The 20,816-nt window shown below is 41.3% G+C and overlaps 2 protein-coding genes across 3 annotated transcripts in view; one reads left to right on the top strand and one right to left on the bottom strand.

The window, feature by feature from the left end:
• Positions 1-4,764, top strand: part of AP4S1 (adaptor related protein complex 4 subunit sigma 1) — a 79,148-nt gene extending 74,384 nt beyond the window's left edge. For both annotated transcript variants that reach the window (XM_017895881.1, XM_017895883.1), the window contains exon 6: positions 4,420-4,764. In XM_017895881.1, coding sequence (XP_017751370.1) covers positions 4,420-4,548 — 129 coding nt within the window. In that variant the 3' untranslated portion in view covers positions 4,549-4,764. The remainder of the gene's footprint in view (positions 1-4,419) is intronic.
• Positions 4,765-12,276: 7,512 nt separating this feature from the next.
• Positions 12,277-20,816, bottom strand: part of HECTD1 (HECT domain E3 ubiquitin protein ligase 1) — a 117,068-nt gene continuing 108,528 nt past the window's right edge. The window contains exons 37-43 of the mRNA XM_017895868.1: positions 19,403-19,540; positions 18,483-19,090; positions 17,423-17,501; positions 17,216-17,309; positions 15,081-15,231; positions 13,342-13,486; positions 12,277-13,229 (exon numbers count right to left, since the gene is read on the bottom strand). Of these exons, the coding sequence (XP_017751357.1) occupies positions 13,092-13,229; positions 13,342-13,486; positions 15,081-15,231; positions 17,216-17,309; positions 17,423-17,501; positions 18,483-19,090; positions 19,403-19,540 (1,353 nt within the window). The 3' untranslated portion in view covers positions 12,277-13,091. The remainder of the gene's footprint in view (positions 13,230-13,341; positions 13,487-15,080; positions 15,232-17,215; positions 17,310-17,422; positions 17,502-18,482; positions 19,091-19,402; positions 19,541-20,816) is intronic.

Here is a 20,816-nt window from a genome sequence, read left to right as displayed (position 1 = left end):
AAAAAAAAAAAAAAAAAAAAAAAAAAAAAAAAAAAAAGAGTCCTTTTCAGTGGCCTAATTAGCAAGAGACAAACTGTGAACAGGGCCAGGCACAGTGGCTCACTCTTGTAATTCCAGCGCTTTGTGAGGCCGAGAAAGGCAAAGTGCCTCATTTCAGCATAGGGGTTCAAGACCAGTCTGGGCAAGATAGTGAAACCCCATCCCTCCAAAAAATAAAGAAATTAGATGGGTGTGGTGGCGCACCTACGGTCACAGTTAATTGGGAGGCTGAGGTGAGAGGATCACTTGAGCACAGGAGGTCGAGGCTAACAGTGAGCCAAGATTGTGCCACTGCACTCCAGCCTGGGCAACAGAGCAAGACCTTGTCTTAACCAAAAAAAAAAAAGTGAACAGAAGACTATACTATACTACAAGAAGACTGTCTCCAGGACTATGCAGAATCTCATAATGGTAGCCTTCTCTGGTAGTATTTTCTGGGGGAAATGTGAACACAGTGGCCCTTGGCCGCTTATCCAGTTTGGTGGGAAATTAAAGTATGAATAATGAGAAAGCAAGTTTTCCCACCCTACATATTTTATTAAAGAACACTTCGCTAGAATATTTTTTTAAAAAAGAAATAAAAGGAGAAACCAAGGGATCTGAGACCCAAGCCTAGAGTTAGAAATTGTAGTTTCTAGGTTGGTCTCTGCCCTGGAATTCCTTTTGAGGTTCCATTTGAGTCTGTGCTGCTCAGTTTCTCACTTATTAAAGGATAATTTGATTGCCACTGTGGTGTTAAAATACTTATGACAGAAAAGTGTTTTATTATCCAGAGATCAAAATTCCAATGTTGGGGCTGGGCGCGGCGGCTCACGTCTGTAATCCCAGCACTTTGGGAGGCTGAGGCAAGCAGATCACTTGAGCTCAGGAGTTATAGAGACCAACCTGGCCAACATGGCAAAACGTCGTCTCTACTAAAAAATTAGCTGGGTGCCTGTACTCCCAGGTACTCAGGAGCCTGAGGCACAAGAATCCCTTGAACCCAGGAGATGGAGGTTACAGTGAGCCAAGATCATGCCACTCCACTCTAGCCTGAGCAACAGAGAGAAGCTGCATCTAAAAAAAAAAAAATTCCAATGATGGGACCATAAACATTTCAATCACTGTATTTATTTATTTTCATTTTTATTTATTTATTTATTTTGAGACAGAGTCTTGCTCTGTTGCCATGCTGGAGTGCAGTGGCCCAATTTCGGCTCACTGCAACCTCCGCCTCCCAGGTTCAAGTGATTCTCCTGCCTGAGCCTCCTGAGTAGCTGGGATTATGGGCGCGTGCCACCATGCCCAACTAATTTTTGTATTTTTAGTAGAGATAGGGTTTCACAATATTGGCTAGGCTGGTCTTGAACTCCTGACCTCAGGTAATCCATCCGCCTCAGCCTCCCAAAGTGCTGGGATTACAGGCGTGAGCCACTGCACCCAGCCTCATTTCCATCACTGTAATTAAAAAGTTGATTTCAAGTGGCACTAATATTCCATGAGCCCTGCGATGTTCAATTCCAATCCACATTATGTGAAAATTCAGAAAGGTTCTTAGCTTTCTAGGTTGGGAGAAAGTGGACTTCAGTAACTCCGTTCTTTGGGAGATTGTTTCTAGTTCATGTCAGCTCAACCTCTGGGGCCCATGAAAGACAACAAGTTTCCTTAGGATCTTTAGAGTCAGTCAAGTTCATTATAGCCTGAAGGTAAGACCATCTTTCAATAGCCATTCTCAGCTCACTACATTAGTATACCAACAGTCTGGGCCCTTCTTACTTCCTCCTATTTCAAATGTCACCATTGCACTGTGTTTATTCCATGGGCTTAGCATATAGGGTATTTTTTGGTCCCTGCTTACCTGGCATATGGCCTAAATGCCATTACTCTTGGCCTCACCAGGGTGTACAAGTTGCTCATAAACCAAATCAAGATGTAAACAACAGCTGGATTCTTATTTTAAAAGAGTCACATGATTCCAGGGGGAAATCAGCTTTCAGCCCTTTGCCTCACAGTGGGTTTGGTCTGTAGTTTCCCCATATAGTGCCAGAAAGCTGCATGATTATTAGTTTGAGTCAGATACACAGATACACAGGCAGTCACATGTCCACAGTATACAATGACCTCACTGAGCAACTCATGTTTCCAGGATGTTGGGAAATGACTTGCTGGAGGACCTTGTCCTTGTAATGTGGGGATGTCAGTGGTTTATATGATTTAGCAGTAAATTCTGATCTGAATTTCAAAACAGTTGGGCAGTTGCTCAAGGCGACATCTGAACAGCGGATCATCTGCTTGCCGGAGATGGGGCAGGCCACAGAGCAGCTTGATCCCCCAACCGATTCATGGGTTAAAATTAGATTTCCTTGTATCTCAGAGGAAGTTATCCTGGAGAAGGTGACATTTTCAAAGGCACTAAGGCTTTCATTGCCCTTAGTGAGTACAACAGGAAGGTTCTCCAGGCCATTTTTCATGTAGCCACCTGTGCTGCTCAGCTCTGCCTTTCTGTATATACCCAGCTGCCATTCCCCCTTTGTCTCACCTAAGTTCTGGCTTCTGGGTCTAGTGAACAGGTTGGAGTCAAGGGCCTAACATTCCAGTCCCAGTTTGGCCGTGGGACAAAGCAGTCATCTGTATAATTGGAAGACATTATTAATAGGTATATCAGAGTGACGCTTTTTTTTTTTTTTTTCTGGGTCACTTAAGGACAGTTCCCATGGGCCCCTGGAAAACAGTTTATTCTGCTGGAGGACTATTTGCACAGAGCTTAATGAGATAGTCACACAGAGCCTAATAAAAACTTTAAAGTCATTCACCGTTTGTCCTATTCTGTGTAGTTGCACTTCACTAGGCAAATACAGTGTAGACTTTGAACATCTGGTCTGGTTGAAAAAAATCAAGTGGGAACAATTCACTTTACAAAGATTTAATTTTGAACTCCCCTAGTGCATTGAATTACCTATTTGTTGAATGAAGTTTGTTTGAAACAATCTGTCAACTGTTTTTGTTTTTGTAACAGACCGTGATCCTGCTCTTTAAGTAGATACAGAACTTCAGATATTAAGGTGTAGAACTGAGAAACATTCATTGTCATCATCTCATTCCAGTTTCCCTTCTTTCACAAAAGAAAAGTTAGGTATTCTGTTGAAGGGATTCTTGAGGGAAGTATTTAGTTCTTTCTAGTTTGCTAGACATCATGGTCTAACAATATTTTCTTCTTTCCCCATGCCCCATGCTAACTTTCCAGTAACAACACCTGTAAGCTGGCCGGGCGCGGTGGCTCACGCCTGTAATCCCAGCACTTTGGGAGGCTGAGACGGGCGGATCACAAGGTCAGGAGATCGAGACCATCCTGACTAACACGGTGAAACCCAGACCATCCTGACTAACACGGTGAAACCCCGTCTCTACTAAAAAAAAAAAATACAAAAAAATTAGCCGGGCGTGGCGGTGGGCACCTGTAGTCCCAGCTACTCCGGAGGCTGAGGCAGGAGAATGGTGTGAACCCAGGAGGCGGAGCTTGCGGTGAGCCGAGATCGCACCACTGCACTCCAGCCTGGGCAACAGAGCGAGACTCCGTCTCAAAAAAAAAAACACCTGTAAGCCAAAGTGGCTCCATCATTCTCAAATGACTTCTTAGAACTACCCATTTGTAAGAGATACTGTCTTGAAATCCAGAAATTTTATTGTGCCCTGCCTTCCTCATTCATTTTCTCCTCAGAGTTATTTTTACGTCAGTCTGTCTGACAGAGAAGATAACTGAAGGAACAAGGCATTTATTTTGGGGTGGAGGTTTGGGGGCTGAGGAGGGAGGTATCTAGCCGCTCCTGAGGAGCCTGGAAGCAGAGCAGTCAAGCCCAAGCTTTGGATTTAAATTCCAGCCTGGCATTTACTAGCCATGTGGCCTTGGACTATGCTTTGAGCCTGTTTGATCCTGGGTAAACTAAGGATAATATGTAACAACATACATCAGAGATTTACAGAGGGTTGGAACTCAACACAATGTCTGGAACAGGAGCATTCAACAAATGGTTGTTACTGTTATTATTATTGTCTGGGACAACAACATTATTTTTGAGTTCAGGTCATTCTCTGGCCACATGACACTTGCTGTGTTCTCTAGCACTTAGTAGACTCCCTATCCCTTTGGTTAAAAAATGTAGCTGTTTCGTTTTTATCCCTACTTATCCTGTTGGCTTAATCAAGGTGAAACTAGGTATGTATATGTGAAGGTAACAATTTCTAATATGGATGCCAGTTTTAAATTTAATTTCAGAAATTATGTACCAAAAAACCTCATGCTTAGACTAATTTACACTGGGAAAACTCCAGGTTAAGCCACAAATGTTTACTGAATGTTAACATTTTTATAACTTTAAACTAATTTCCTTAATATAACCCTAGATAATGTTTAATTTGGATAAAGTACACATCATTTTGGATGAGATGGTGTTAAATGGCTGCATTGTGGAAACTAACAGGGCAAGAATTCTTGCGCCTCTACTAATTCTTGATAAGATGTCAGAAAGCTGAAAGGAAGTCTCTTCCAGACAACATGGATTTATCAGAAATGCGAGTACCGTGGAATACATCTCAACATCTGTAACCAGGAAGAATCTGGAAGACCACAATTACAAAATGGGGTATCCTTCCAAAGACATTATAAATAGGCATTTTCCACAGTTCCTAAAAAGAAAACAAAGCTGTACTTTAAAATATGTACAAAGAAAAAAAAATTTTTTAAACTGAGAGAGAAGTTTTATATTCTAATTGTAAAACATATCTTTCCCACCCTTTCTTTTTTTTTTTTTTTTGAGGCACGGAGTTTCTCGCTCTGTCAACCCGGGCGGAGTGGCAAGCTGGCCGGATTCCTTCAAGCCTCAACTGCCAATTCTTACCGCCACCTCCCGGGTGCACGCCATTTCTTTCCTTTGCCTCAGCCTCCCGAGTGCTGCGGACTACAGGCGCCGCCACTCGCCGGCTTAGTTTTTTTGCTTTTTTTCTTAGTTAAGGGAGGACGGTTCACCGGTGTTTAGGCCAGGATGGTCTCGATCTTTCCTTGACCTCGTTTGATCCAGCCCTTTCCTCGGGCCTCCCAAAAGTGCTTTGGATTACAGGCTTGAGGGGCCACCGCGCACCGCCTTCTTTCCCAACTTCCTTTTAAATTCTGTTGAAGGCCGCCTAAGAACCCTTATTGGCTCTATAACTTTCTTTTTGCCAAAAAATCAATATTCAGGAATAGCAATATGGTAGTGGGAAAAAAGTATGGCAGTTTTCTGTCAGCCAATCAAGTTTTAAAATTTAAACACAAGGCATTTTGAGTAATGCTGTTTTCTGAAGGCTGTCTTTTTTTTTTCTTTTTTTGAGATGGAGTCTGGTCTAGCTCTGTCACCCAGCGTATTCTCAGCTCACTGCAACCTCCACTTCCCAGGATCAAGTGATTCTCCCTCAGCTTCCGAGCTGGGACTACAGGCGTGCGCCACCACACCCGGCTAATTTTTGTATTTTTAGTAGAGATGGGGTTTCACCATGTTGACCAGGCTGGTCTCGAACTCCTGACCTCAGGTGATCTGCCTGCCTCAGCCTCCCAAAGTGCTGGGATTACAGACATGAGCCACAGTGCCCGACTTCTAAGGCTGGCTTATTCCTGTAAAAGGCTTAGTAAAATTTACTTTTTAAGAGGTGTGTGGGTGTGTGTGTGTGTGTGTGTGTGTGTGTTTTTTTAGATGGTGTCTCGCTCTGTCACCCAGGCTGGAGTGCAATGGCATGATCTCAGCTCACTGCAACCTCCACCTCTGGGTTCAAGCAATTCTCCTGCCTCAGCCTTCTGAGTAGCCGCGACTATAGGCATGTGCCACCACGCCTGGCTAATTTTTGTATTTTTAGTAGAGATGGTGTTTCACCATGTTGGCCAGGCTGTTCTTGAACTCCTGACCTCAAGTGATCCACCCACTTCGGCCTCCCAAAGTGCTGGAATTACAAGCATGAGCCACCATGCCCAGCCAAGATGTGTTTGTTGTTGTTGCTGTTGTTGTTGTTGTTTTGTTTTTTAAGAGAAGCGGGTCTTGCTGTGTTGTCCAGGCTGGACTGCAGTGGCTATTCACAGGCATGATCATGTTGTACTATAACCTTGAACCTTCCTGGCCTAGCTTTAAAATCTTTATAATGTGGGGCTGGTGCAGTGGCTCACACCTATAACCCCTGCACTTTGGGAGGCTGAGGAAGGAGGATCGCTTGAGGCCAGAAATTCAAGACCAGCCTGGGCAACATAGACCTCGTCTCTACAAAAAATACAAAAATTAGCCAGGTGTGGTGGCACATACCTGTAGTCTCAACTACTTGGGAGTCTGAGGCAGAAGGATTGCTTGAGCCCAGGAGTTCGAGTCTGCAGTGAACTATGATCGTGTCACTGCACTCCAGCCTCTCTCAAAAATAAAGAAGTCTGAGTGTGGTGGCTCAGGCCTATAATCCCAACACTTTGGGGGGCCAAGGTAGGAGGATTGCTTGAGCCCATTAGTTCAAGACCAGCCTGGGCAATACAGCAAGACCACATCTCTACAAATATAAATAATTAGCCAGGTGTGGTGGCTCATGCCTGTAATCCTAGCACTTTGGGAGGCCGAGGCAGGTGGATCACTTGAGGTCAGGAGTTTGAAACCAGCCCGGCCAACATGGTAAAACCTTGTCTCTACTAAAAATACAAAAAAATTAGCCAAGCACGGTGGCAGGCACCTCTAATCGCAGCTACTCAGGAGGCTGAGGCAGTAGAATTGCTTGAACCCGGGACACAGAAGTTGCAGTAGGCCGAGATCATGCCACTGCACTCCAGCCTGGGCAAGAGTGAGACTGTCTCTAAAAATAAATAAATAAATAATTAAAAAGTTAGCCAGCTGTGGTGGTGAGCACCTGTACTCCTAACTACTCAAGAGGCTGAGGTGGGAGGATTGATCAAGCCCAGGAGTTTGAGGCTGCAGTGAACTATATGATCACAACGCTGCACTCCAACCTGGGTAATGGAGTGAGGCCCTGCCTCAAAAAAAACCAAATCAAAACAAAAAACTTTTATAACATGTACCTAACAAAGATTGCAGAGTTAAATTTTATTTGCCAGTTTGTAAAAGCCATTGATATTCATTTTAAAAAGGGCACTTAGTAATTACAATGCCATTATGTAATTAACTCTATAGAGAGCATTACTTTCAAATAATGGATGGTCAGACATTGAGAGTCCCTACAGCTATCTTTTATGCCCCCTTTTTTGTTTGTTTTTTGGAGACAGCATCTCCCTCTCTCCCAGGCTGGAGTGCAGTGGTGTGATCACATCTCACTGCAGCCTCTACCTCCTGGGCACAGGTGATCCTCCCACCTCAGCCTCCCAAGTAACTGGGACCACAGGCGCACACCTGCTCCACCCAGCTAATTTTTGTATTTTGTTGTAGAGAGAGGGTTTCGCCATGTTGCCCAGACTGGTCTCAAATTCCTGTGGTCACATGATCCATCTGCCTTTGCCTCCCAAAGTGTTGGGATTACAGGCCTGAGCCACTGTGCCCAGTCTTTTTATGCCACATTTTAAAGGGTTTGCTTATTAATAAGCTTACTGTTAATGTACTTTAGTTCAAAGTTTAAAAGTAGAATGCAGCCAGACACGGTGGCTCACGCCTATAATCCCAGCACTTTGGGAGGCTGAGGTGGGTAGATCATTTGAGGTCAGGAGTTCAAGACCAGAGTGGCCAACATGGTGAGACCCTGTCTCTATTAAAAATACAAAAAATTATCCGGGCACGGTGGCACATGCCTTTAATCCCAGCTACTTGGGAGGCTGCAGTAGGAGGATCACTTGAAACCAGGAGGCAGAGGTTGCAGTGAGCTGAGATCGAGATCGTGCCACTGCACTCCAGCCTGGGCAACAGGCTCCAAAAAAAAAAAAAAAAAAGTGGAATGCAAGAAAATATCTCTGTACAGATAGGCATGAAATGAATCCTTTTCTTCCTCCCTTTTACTCCTTTAACCCCTTCTCCTGCAATGTCTTGAAGTAAATTACTGTCATTACAGAAGAGTAATGCACTGCATCCCCCCAAAACCTTTCTATATGCTTTTGCTACCCAGTTAACAGAATATACACAACTGTCTTAGGCGAAAGTATGTACAATAATCCCTCTCTTATCCACTGTTTCGCATTCTGTGGTTTGTGTTACTCATGGTCAACTGAGGTCCCAAAATATTAAATAGAAAATTCCAGAAATAAACAATGTATAAGTTTTAAACTGCATGCCATTCTGAGTAGTGTGATGAAATCTTGCACCGTCCCACTTTGTCCTGCTCGGTCCTGCTCCATCTTGCCTGGGAGGTGAATCGTCCCTTTGTCCAGCATATGCATGCTGTATACACTCCCCACTTGACAGTCATTTAGTAACTGTCTTGGTTACCAGATGGACAGATCAAGAGAAGGGTGAGTACAGTACAATAAGGTCTTGAGAGAGAGAGAGACTACATTCATATATATTCATCTATATATATATAATTTTTTTTTTTTTTTTTTAAGACAGGGCCTTGCTCTGTTGCCCAGGCTGCAGTGCAGTGGCATGATTACGGCTCACTGCAGCCTCAACCCCCTGGGCTCGAGCGATCCTCCCATCTCAGCTTCCCAGGTAGCTGGGACCACAGGTGTGTGCCACCCTACTGAGCTAATTTTTCTAATTTTTTGTAGAGACGAGGTCTCCATATGTTGCCCAGGCTGGTCTTGAATTCCTGGGCTCAAGCGATCCTCCTTACCTCAGCCTCTGAAAGTGCTGGGATTACAGGCATGAGCTACCACACCTGGCCATCTTTTGTTTTTTAAGAGATGGGGTCTCTGTTACCCAGGCCGGATTTGAACTCCTGGGCTCAAGCCATCCTCCTGCTCAGCCTTCCAAGTAGCTGGAGCTATAGGTGCACACCACCATGCCCAGCTTTCACATAATTTTCTTACAGTATATTGTAATAATTGTTCCATTATTGTTAATCTTAGTGTGCCTAATTTATAAACTTTATCATAGGTATGTATGTATAGGAAAAAACATTCTCTTTCTCTCTCTCTCTCTCTATATATAGGATTTGGTACTATCCTCAGTTTCAGATATCCACTGGGGGGTCTTAGAACTTACCCCCAAGAATAGGGAGGTCTATATATATGCATGTAGGGGTGGGAGGTCAGGTACAGTGAAGAAAGTAGAAATCTTTTTTCTTTAACTATAGAGACAGGGTCTCACTATGTTCCCCAGGCTGATCTCAAACTCCTGGGCTCAAGCAATCCTCCCACCTCAGCCTCCCAAAGTGCAAGGATTACAGGCATGAGCTACCCTGCCCAGCCAAAATCTATTTTTGGTATATTAAGATAAACAGTCCCAGCCTATAGAATGATCCAATAGTTCATTCTTCTGTGACACTCCAGCCTCTAAAATAGGACATAAATGCATAAATGCATTTTTTTTCTTTTTTGAGACAAGAGTCTTGCTCGGTTGTCCAGGCTGAAATGCAGTGGCATGATCTCAGCTCACTGCCACCTCCGCCTCCTGGGTTCAAGCAATTCTGCCTCAGCCTCCCAAGCAACTGGGATTAGAGGCGTGTGCCACCACACTGGACTAATTTTTGTATTTTTAGTAGAGATGGGGTTTCATCATGTTGGCCAGGCTAGTCTCAAAACCCTGACCTCAAGTGATCGGCCCACCTTTGGCTTCCCAAAGAGCTGGGATTACAGGTGTGAGCCACCGCGCCTGGCCAAATGCACATTTCAGAGACACCATTCAGCACTGTTCTGTTTGGTTTGTCTGTGTATTGTGGGCGGTAGGCAGTGGAGCCTTTTTTTAATCCCCTTCTAAAAATCCACTTGCAGTATCAAGGTTTGTATCTGTAAAAACGCAGAAAGTCAACAGAGGACTCCAAACCCGAGTTGTTTTTGGACTCATTCAGGAAGGCAAAAGGAAGGCTTCTGACCTGTGGGAACAATGAGTGGTTTGTGTGTACAGATACACCTTTGTATCAAGTAGCCAAGGTCTGGGGAAAGCCCAGTCTAGACCAAAGTGCTATGAAGGCCTTTCTGAGACACAGTAGTTGGAAAACACTGTCCTAGTTGGTAGGTACTTAATCAGTAGCACATTCAGGTAACTGCTGAAACTGGTACACCAGAGTAGCTAGGGAGTGAACAAAATTAATTTTGGGGTCACACCAAAATAGTAGTTGAATTACATCTTGGCACAGATTTTAGGACCTTGAGAGAATAACAGTTGAAAAAAAAATAGTTAGTAGATATCATAGGAAACAATATTTAAGAACTTACAGTTGAGGTGGAGACCCCAGTAGATGTCTCATAATACTTGACTCATGCGTATCTGTACTTACAGGCTGTGTCTCCATCTAACTTCACTAAGATGCTTTAAGTGACTTTTCATACTTTTATTTGGTCAGCCTTACCTTGTTCTTAGATTTTTTCTGAGGAAGACTCCTAATATTTCAAAAACAGCTATGATTGTATGTAAACTTTTGTTTTATTTATTTTTGAGTTTCACTCTTGTTGCCCAGGCTGGAGTGCAATGGCACAATCTCGGCTCACTGCAACCTCTGCCTCCCAGGTTCAAGTGATTCTCCTGCTTCAGCCTCCCGAGTAGCTGGGATTACAGGTATGTGCCACCATGCCCGGCTAGTTTTTATATTTTAGTAGAGACAGGGTTTCACCATGTTGGTCGGGCTGGTCTCAAACTCCTGACCTCAGTTGATCCACCCTGCTTGGCCTCTCAAAGTGCTGGGATTACAGATGTGAGCCACCATGCCCTGCCTGATTTTATGTAAAGTTATCAACTTATCTGCTATAGCCACTTGCTAGACCAGGGTTCAGCAAGCTTTTTCTGTAAAGGGCCAAATAGTAAATATTTTAGGCTTTGTGGGCCATATGGTCTCTGCTAACTACTCAATTCTGCCATTGTAGTGCAAAAGCAACCATGTAAATGAATGAACGTGGCTGTGTTTGTGACACTGAAATTTAAATTTCATAATTTTCACATAAAATATTCTTTTTTTCCCCCAACAATTTAAAAATTTTAAAGTCATGCTTAGCCATGGGCCATTCAAAAACACACAGCAGGCCATAGCTAGCTAACCCTGGTGCCAGGCTAGTCTTGGTAAAAGCTGACTACTGATAGACATCTTAGAGACTTGTAATTATAGCAGAAGGTATCTCTTATAGGAGGAGAATTTGCCTTTTAAACAGGTCAATACTGGGCAATTTCAAACATGCTTTTGGTTCCTTAAAAAACCATGTGAGCCAGGTGTGGTGGTACACATCTGTAATCCCAGCTACTGCGGAAGCTGTGGTGAGAGGACTGCTTGAACCTAGGAGTTTGAGACCAGCCTGGGTTAACACAGCAAGACCCTATCTTTAAGGGAAAAAAAAAAAAAAAGAAGCTATTTGGCTAAATCAGGCCTAGTGTCATTCCTTTCACCTATAAGCACAGATACGGTAATAACTGGAATTTGGAAAATCCACTTTGGAATTTGGAAATACAGTCCCTTCTTCAAAACCAGAAAACAGCAGTATCTTTGTGTTTTCTTTTGACACTAACACAACATTTAAAAATCATTCTTGGATCTTTCTTACATCCTCACTTTACATATCCCTGCAGATACAATAGTTAAGTTGTGGATCTGGTGTTTTTTTTTTTTTTTTTTTGAGAAGGAGTCTCGCTCTGTCACCCAGGCTGGAGTGCAGTGGCCAGATCTCAGCTCACTGCAAACTCCGCCTCCCGGGTTTACGCCATTCTCCTGCCTCAGCCTCCCGAGTAGCTGGGACTGCAGGCGCCCGCCACCTCGCCCGGCTAGTTTTTTTTTTTTTGTATTTTTTTTAGTAGAGACGGGGTTTCACCGTGTTAGCCAGGATGGTCTCGATCTCCTGACCTCGTGATCCCCCCGCCTCGGCCTCCCAAAGTGCTGGGATTACAGGCTTGAGCCACCGCACCCGGCCCGGATCTGGTGTTTTTTAAAAAAATTAACACAAGTAACTGGTCAGTTCTAGCTGAGGCATACTTTAAAACTGAACCCAACCGTTGGATCACAAGTGTGTGAATATTTATTTCTTCTAGTCTTTCAGTTTTAATAACTGTATTTACTATATAAAAACACATTTCTTTATGTAGTAACTTCAGAAAACTTTGCATGATTCAAAATGACAAGTACATGGTAAAGCTCTGAAGTCTGATGATTGCACTGAAATAGTCACACGACACAGTTTTATACGCTGCAAACATTTTAATCATTATTGTTGAGCATACATTTTGGAAATTTTTTACTTCAAACGGCAACAAGTTAAATAAATGTTTATAATATACAAAGAAAATACAACCAAAAGTAAAACTTGCTTTAAGTGTGCCTTGCACTTAGACCAGTGTTTTCCCCCCTTAATACATCTTTATTTTTGAGCTGCACAAACACACTTAAGACTTTGATCTTCATAGTACGGCATTTAGCAAATAAAAATATACTCCCACCTTAAAGAAATAAAAGGTTGGTGCATGATTATATGCCAAACAAAGAGAGAACACTAGAATACTCTTGATAGTGCAGGCATCATTAAAAAGGAAAAGAAAAAGCTTGAGATGCTCATTAATTCTCTATGTTTTAAGGAAGCAGGATTTTTGACCAAGTAGCTTAAAAGCCAGCAAAACAGGGATCAGTGACAGCAACTGTAGTGTATGGAGTATGAAATGACAAACTTTACACAAATACACTGTTAGAAATTTACCAGTGAACACTGAAGATCTGAGAAGCTGCTCTTTGGAACAGTCAAGTAGGACCACCTTATTCCAGTCACATAAGCCCTTGTAAAGTAACACAGTGTTCTGTGCTATATACTTGCTGGCTGGGTAGTTACAGGATTTGTTTTGTCATTAGCAGCTAACAAACTTACTCCACATGTTCTTAAAGCCTTAATGGTGGAAAAAAAGGCAAGTGTCATTAGCGTGGAGGATCATATACTTCTCTGCACATAAACAAAAGAGGCTTCACTAGTATTTTTAAAGTCTCTGATGTCTCCCATTGCACTTCAAAGCTCAATTGAGATGAAAGCCTTTCTCCATTGTAGCAGCTAGCAGGCGCTCTCTCATGATCTCCTCGGAAGAATATTCAGGCAACTTAAGGTAATGCACACATGTATTGACTGATGGATAGCTTGCATCAGTAGCGTCAACCTACAGCAAGAAAGCAAACACAACAGAAGACCATGAGTTTAAATACTTCTTTCTTTCAAAAGTAAAGTAACTAAATTTCATTTGGATTCCCAATTAGCCACAGAGCTTGTACCTTGCGTACAACCGTGAGCCTGGGATGCAGGTTAGCCAGGCCACCTGGGGGTAGAGTTGAACAACCAGTGGTAAACTGCAAGAATGCTTTCCTTTCATCAGAAGACATGCCACATAAAACCCTCACAAACCTCAGGAAACCAGGGCTAAAAGAACAAAAATATAGTTATACTGAGTTGACTGCAGATTTAAATGAAAATCACTACCACTACTTTGTAAGCCAGCAACAAGCCCCCTAAAAAACAATATCCTCACACCAGAACAACAACACATCTAGAGACTCTTGGGTAAATATGAAATGGGCTAAGACAAGCTACTTTAAAAATACCCCTGGCCAGGTGTGGTGGCTCATACCTGTAATTCCAGCACCTTGGGAAGATGAGGTGGGTGGGTCACCTGAGGTCAGGAGTTTGAGACCAGCCTGATGAACATGGTAAAACCCATCTCTACTAAAAATACAAAAATTAGCCGGGCATGGTGGTGGGTGCCTGTAATCCCAGCTACTTGGGAGGCTGAGGCAGGAGAATCGCTTGAACCTGGGAGGCAGAGGTTTCAGTGAGCCGGGATTATGCCACTGCACTCCAGCCTGGACAACAAGAGTGAAACTACATCTCAAAAAAAAAAAAAAAATCCCTCAAAGCCTGTCTTGCACTTATAAATTGTAAAAACTGAAAAATACTGATGGTGTATGGGGTCCATCTATTATGCAACAAAGTCAGCAAATCATAAAAACATGGGATCCATTTGCAAAATCATTCCAAATATGGATAAATACACCAAAGGGGATCTGAAATAATCAATTTTTGTTCCAGCAAAATAATTATCTTGTGATAAATTTATGTAATGAAATAGTAGATGAACTATATGCCAGAACATGGATAAATTTCATAATCATGTTACTCAAAAGAAACCAGACCACAAAGAAAACAGACTACATGATTTTATATTAAAAGTTCAAAAGCAAGCAAAACTGATCAACATATGGTGATTAAATTAATAGAAAAGAATATCGTGGGAAGGGGGATTTTTGAAGTTGTTTCATATTCTGGATACCAATTACATAGGTGTGTTCATTTTGAGAAAATCCTCTAAACTGTATATATGACGTGTGTACTTATCTGTTATATTCAATAAAAAGTTTAATATAAATGTAGTATAGCCTAACAGCTTACAATTTACCAAATTTTAAAAATGAACAATTAAAACACAATGAGAAAAGGAATCAACATCAACCATGATGTCAGCTGTCTTTTTTTTTTTTTTGAGATGGAGTTTCACTCTTGTTGCCCAGGCTGGGGTGCAATGGCACGATCTTGGCTCACTGCAACCTCCACTTCCTGGGTTCAAGTGATTCTCCTGCCTCAGCCTCCTGAATAGCTGGAATTACAGGCGTCTGCCACCACACCCAGCTAATTTTTGGTATTTTTAGTAGAAACAAGGTTTCACCATGTTGGCCAGGCTGGTCTCATTAAACTCCTGACCTCAAGTGATCCGCCCGCCTTAGCCTCCCAAATTGCTGGGATTACAGGTGTGAGCCACCGCGCACGGCCTGATATCAGTCGTCCTTTTGTATCCTCCCAGCCTTATCAATGGATATGCATTCTGGTCACTGTGAGACACCACTGCTTTCTCACTTACTTTATGAATGTAATTCACTGAGTTATAGTTCTTTAGAGAACCTGTCACTTGATTTGGGGGATATAAATAATTTTGTTGATCTTAGAAAATAGTATCACATACCTGTCACGTGTATAACCCAGCTTAGGTTCAGTGTAATTGATAATATCTTCTGCTGCCCAGGATGGTGACTGGTTTCCACAAAGAATCATTTGGACTTCTTCATGGCTGAAGGAACTTAACTTCTCCATTGGAAAAACTTTATTAAACCCATCTACATCATACATGTACAGAAACACAAAAAACATACAACTCAGTTTCCAAGTTATGATTCCAAAATACCAAATTTCAAACCAAAATACCCATTATCAGAATCAATCTAAGTATCTATCAAGGAATGAATGTGTAAAGAAAATGTGGTATATATACACAATGGAGTACTATGCAACCATAAAAAAGAATGAAATATTTTCATTTGTAGGAACATGGGTGGAACTGGAGGTCATTATATTAAGTGAAAAAAGCGAGGCACAGAAAGACAAGTATCACATGTTCCCACTCATATGTGGGAACTTAAAAAGTTGATCTTGGCCAGGCAAGGTGTCTCACACCTGTAATCCCAGCACTTTGGGAGGCCGAGGCAGGCAGATCACCTGAGGTTGGGAGTTCGAGACCAGCCTGACCAACATGGAGAAACTCCATCTCCACTAAAAATACAAAATTAGCCGGGTGTGGTGGCACATGCCTGTAATCCCAGCTACTCAGGAGACTAAGGCAGGAGAATTGCTTGAACCTGGGAGGTGGAGGTTGCAGTGAGCACAGATCGTGCCATTGCACTCTTAGCCTGGGCAACAAGAGCAAAAACTCCGTCTTAAAACAAACAACAACAACAAAGTTGATTTCATAAAGGTAAAGAAAAGAATGATATCAGAGGCTGGGAGTGTTGCATGTGGGGGTGGATGAAGAGAGGTAGTTTAATGAGTACAAATTTACAATTAAATAAAAGGAGTAAGTTCTAAGGTTTTCTAGCACAGTAGGGTGACTATAGTTAACAGTCATATATATAGTATATTTCAAAGAAGCTAGAAGAGAGTAATTTGAATGTTCCCAACACAGAGAAATGATAAATGTCCAAGATGATGGATATCCTAAATACCGATTTTTATCATTACACATTTTATGTATCAAAATGCCCCATAAACATGTACATATATTATGCAACAATTTAAAAATACCCATTACCAATGAAATGGACAGAAGATGGATATTCAACATTCATAAATGTTTGAGTAAACAAGCATAAATTAAGACAGCTTGAAATTAAAACTGTGTTTTAAATTAGAAATCCCTGCTTATCACAAATGTGGAGAGAGAGAGAACATTCAGTTGCTATGGTCAGTATGCAAATTCTTATTACTACTCAGTCTGGAGTTCGCCAGCAGTTTCTGTCATACAAGTCAGGCAAAACTGTGTTCTCATTTTCAATAGTAATTTACCATATAATATACTCTGTTACCATGATTCTTTCATGGTTTAATTCATCCTGATCAAGTAATCTAGCATGTATGCAACCTACGTCCACTTTCTTTGTTGAGGCAAGGTCTCCCTCTGTTGCCCAGGCTAGAGTGCAGTGGCACAAACATGGCTCACTGCAGCCTTAGCCTCCCACACTCAGACTATTCTCCCACTTCAGCCTCACAGGTAGCTGGGATCACAGGCACATGCCACCACATCTGGCTAATTTTTAAAAAAATGTTTTGTAGAGATGGGGTCTTGCCGTGTTGCCCAGGCTGGTCTTGAACTCCTGGGTTCAAACGATCCTCCTGCTTCAGCCTCCCAAAGTGCTGAGATTATAGGCGTGAGCACCACCACACCCGAGCACCAGCAGTTCTTTTTTTTGCGACAGAGTTTTGCTCATCGTCCAGGCTGGAGTGCAATGGCGTGATCTTGGCTCACCGCAACCTCACCTCCTGGGTTCAAGCGATTCTCCTGCCTGTCTCCCAAGTAGCTGGGATTACAGGCATGCGCCACCATGCCCAGCTAATTTTGTATTTTTAGTAGAGACAGGGTTTCTCCATGTTGGTAAGGCTAGTCTTGAACTCTCAACCTCAGGTGATCTGCCCGCCTCGGCCTCCCAAAGTGCTGGGATTACAGGCGTGAGCCACCATGCCCAGCTAACCACCAGCAATTCTTGACCATAATTTCAACTGTCTCAAAGTCAAAGGAGAGCAATTATGCTAAAAATCCTTTAAAATTACCTCTAAAGGCTTCCATTTGTTTCTGAATACCTGTATGCATACAAAAGTCAAACATCAAATCCACATATTCTTCTGCATTATCCATTGTTATCATCTGCAAAAGAAAATCTGTCAGTATCTAGAAATATTTCAGGAGTGTCTAGTACAACTGGCTTTGCTAAGAGGATATTTCAAAACTTACAACTATATTAAAAGTAAATTTTTTACCTCATCTTCACCACTTGGCTTGAGATCCACAGCTGTGAAACCATATATTCTTGAGGAAGGGCAAAACTGGAAATTTAAACTGGGAGGACAAAAAAGATTAAATTAACTGACAGGCAGCTACTACTAATGGTGTTTAATTTTTATAACATGACTATCATCTGCCATCAGTGGATACAAGAGAAAAAATTAAATAAATATAATAACATGGCTATCAAAACCATAATTCCCAGCCCCCTCCTCCTCCAACAAAATCAGTACACCAGCTTACAAGTAAGTTGAGGCCTTTTTAAATGCAGTATTCTATAGACAAAATCTACTAGGCCAACTGTTACCAAATCTATCTGGCGTTGCGAAGATTGCATGAAACCACCTTTCTATATTTTACTTCTAACTTATGGCACAAAATTAATTAAAAATTTTGCAATTAATTATGATGGCAACGTTTATAAGTCTTTTAGGAAGAAACTGTTGCTTCACTGAAGTCAATCATGATATGTACAAAAATATACATTAAAAAAAAAAACCTTGACTATATAACCATTTATCAAACACAGCTTACCAACATTATCAGCAAACATTAAAAAAAAAAAAAAGGCCTTGCAGTTAACCTAAAATCACAGCTGAAGACATGGTAATTACCTGTACATAAAGTAACAGAGTTTTATCAAAAGATCTGCAGCATCTCAGCTACTACAGCCACTGGTGATAAAGCTGACATACCAACCGATTTTTGAGCTTTGCAAAGTGGGCCATATATTAGCAGATGAATTTGTCAAAATATTGTTGGCTCTGGACATTTTACACAGGCATATAAATTCACATTGGCTAAGTCAGGTAATCCTCTAAAGGTCTGATGATTAGTAAACTAATATTCTAGTATTCTGAGTGTTGTCTTTATAATATTAAATCAAGGTTCAAGTCGATCATCAGTATTTCCTACAGCATATTACTGTTTTTGACAGACTGTTTTCTCATATATTGCAAATCAGTGAGGACAAAGAAACAAAAGCTTTACAACTTATTCATCCATTGGATTGAAGAATGTACATATAATGCTTACCCTAAATCCTCTATGCTAAGTGGAGGCCCAGAACCTGATGGATTCTTCAGCACTAGTTCCTGTAATTTTGTGTTCTTCTCATCTTCAGAAAGACCTTTGTTGCTTAAAATTTGGCGCCTCTTGATAGCAAGGTCTTTAATTTCTTTTAAAAATCTGGCTCTGTGTGGGTTTACTAATTCAAAGTCTTCCCAAGTCAAAATTCCATTAAACCAAGCCGGGGGTTTTGGTTTAGGGGGATCAAGAATAAATTCTGATTTTGAATCCTCTTCAAAGCTTCCTACCGAGAGTGAATCATGACCTTCTTCTGTAGAAGCTTCAGACTGACTTTCAGTACAGTGTAAGTCTCTATCACCTCGTGACTCATAAATCAGTTTACTCATATTGCTTTTAATGTCACCCATACACATAAGTTTAAAAAAAGGTTTAGAAATAGGTAAGTCCACAAGTCTATTGTCTTGAATGCATTTGGCCAAGAAAATTCCAAGGAAATGAAACAGTTTCGTGATCCTTTCAAGCTCATCACTATCCTGTGGAAATGGTGCCGTGAACAGTCCGCACGACCTCTGCACATAATATCCAGGAGGTTTCAATCCACCTCCAAGATCAACCTAATTTTTTAGAGGGTGAAATGCAAATAAAATTAAACAAAAGGTAATAGAAACTAAGCCTATCATCACCTAAGAAAAAAAATCCATAAACTAAACATCTTCATGAATTTGGCTATCTAAAAGTATGTAATTTTATTAAATAGCTTTTGGTGACTAAATTTTATCACTTTAGAAATATTTTAGTTGTATCAAGATTATTCAACAATAAAAGTAGAGTCAGAAACCTAGCTTATGCTCTGAACACATAACCTATTTTTAACACTTTTGAAAACAGAGTCACAACTCAAGTCACAAAATAAGAAATATTCTTACATGACGAGATTCATCATCTGGAAAATTATCATCACAAAGCCAAGCTCCCAAGTCAGTTCTCTGGAATTCCGCTGCCACCAGAGCATAAAACTCTAATGTGGGTCCCAAGCCAGTCCCTTCTTCTCCTAAAAACTCAACCTAAAATACGAACAAATAAATTGTGGGTTAAAGTAAACTTAAAGTTTGGGGTATTTTTGAAATAATCTAATTCTTGCCAAAATTTATCATATCTGATCCAGTAATATACCGTTTTTCAAAATAGCAGTGTATATATTATAAACAGCATACGAGTGTTATTGTAATTTTTCTGAAGAGTCCACTTATACACTATTATATGCTTAAGCACTGTGCCAAGCATCATTCACACATTTACTTCTCACAACAACCCTGCAAAATAATTATCTCCTTTTTACACCAAAGGAAACCAAATCTCACATAAGGAGGTTAAATAATTTGCTTGAAGAAATGATAGTGTACAGATTTTTGTGTGTGTCTGTGTGACACCAAAGCCTAAACTCTTCCACTTTTTTACTTTTTTTGAGACAGAGTTTCACTCTTATTGCCCAGAACGGAGTGCAATGACACAATCTCAGCTCACTGCAACCTCTGCCTCCTGGGTTCAGGCAATTTTCCTACCTCAGCCTCCCAAGTAGCTGGGATTATGGCATGCACCACCATGCCTGGCTAATTTTGTATTTTCAGTAGAGACAGTTTTACTGTGTTGGTCCGACTGGTCTCAAACTCTTGACCTCAGGTGATACACCCACCTCGGCCTCCCAAAGTGCTGGGATTACAGGTATAAGCCACTGCGCCTGGCCTCTTCTGCTTATTTCTGAGTTAAAGACGCTTTAAATCATTTTTGCAACAGGAAGAGCATGGACAAAAACCTTTAAAGTGATTGCATAAAGTATCATCAAAACTATAGCATATGGTTAAAAAATAAAGATTATCTAAATTAGAAGAATGTAAGCAGCTGGGCATGGTGGCTCACGCCTATAATCCCAGCACTTTGGGAGGCCGAAGCAGGTGAATCACTTGAGCCCAGGAGTTTGAGACCAGCCTGGGCAACATAGTGAGAACTTGTCTCTATTAAAAAAAAAAAAAAAAAAGAAGAAGAAGAAGAAGAAGAAGAACGTAAGGGTAGGAGGAATAACACGATGAAAGAATGAAAGTCTGTATATAAAGTGAAAGACGTAAAGCTTTGGACATCTTCTAGAGATGTATCATATTTCTTGCAATTAGTTTATGATCCAAAAGTTAAAAACAAACCAATTGGTTTCACCCCTGTGACAGGAGAGGTATTTCCACTCTTCCTCATATAGGGAATACTGTGTATACGAAATATAACCAACAATGTCCACAGTAACATTTCTAAACTAAATATATTAAATTTCATACTGCCATTTGCTATAAC

The sequence above is a fragment of the Rhinopithecus bieti genome, unplaced genomic scaffold (assembly GCF_001698545.2).
Source record: "Rhinopithecus bieti isolate Rb0 unplaced genomic scaffold, ASM169854v2 scaffold_21703, whole genome shotgun sequence".
In the NCBI taxonomy this organism is placed as follows: Eukaryota; Metazoa; Chordata; class Mammalia; order Primates; family Cercopithecidae; genus Rhinopithecus; species Rhinopithecus bieti.
This window is presented reverse-complemented; position numbering and strand designations above follow the sequence as displayed.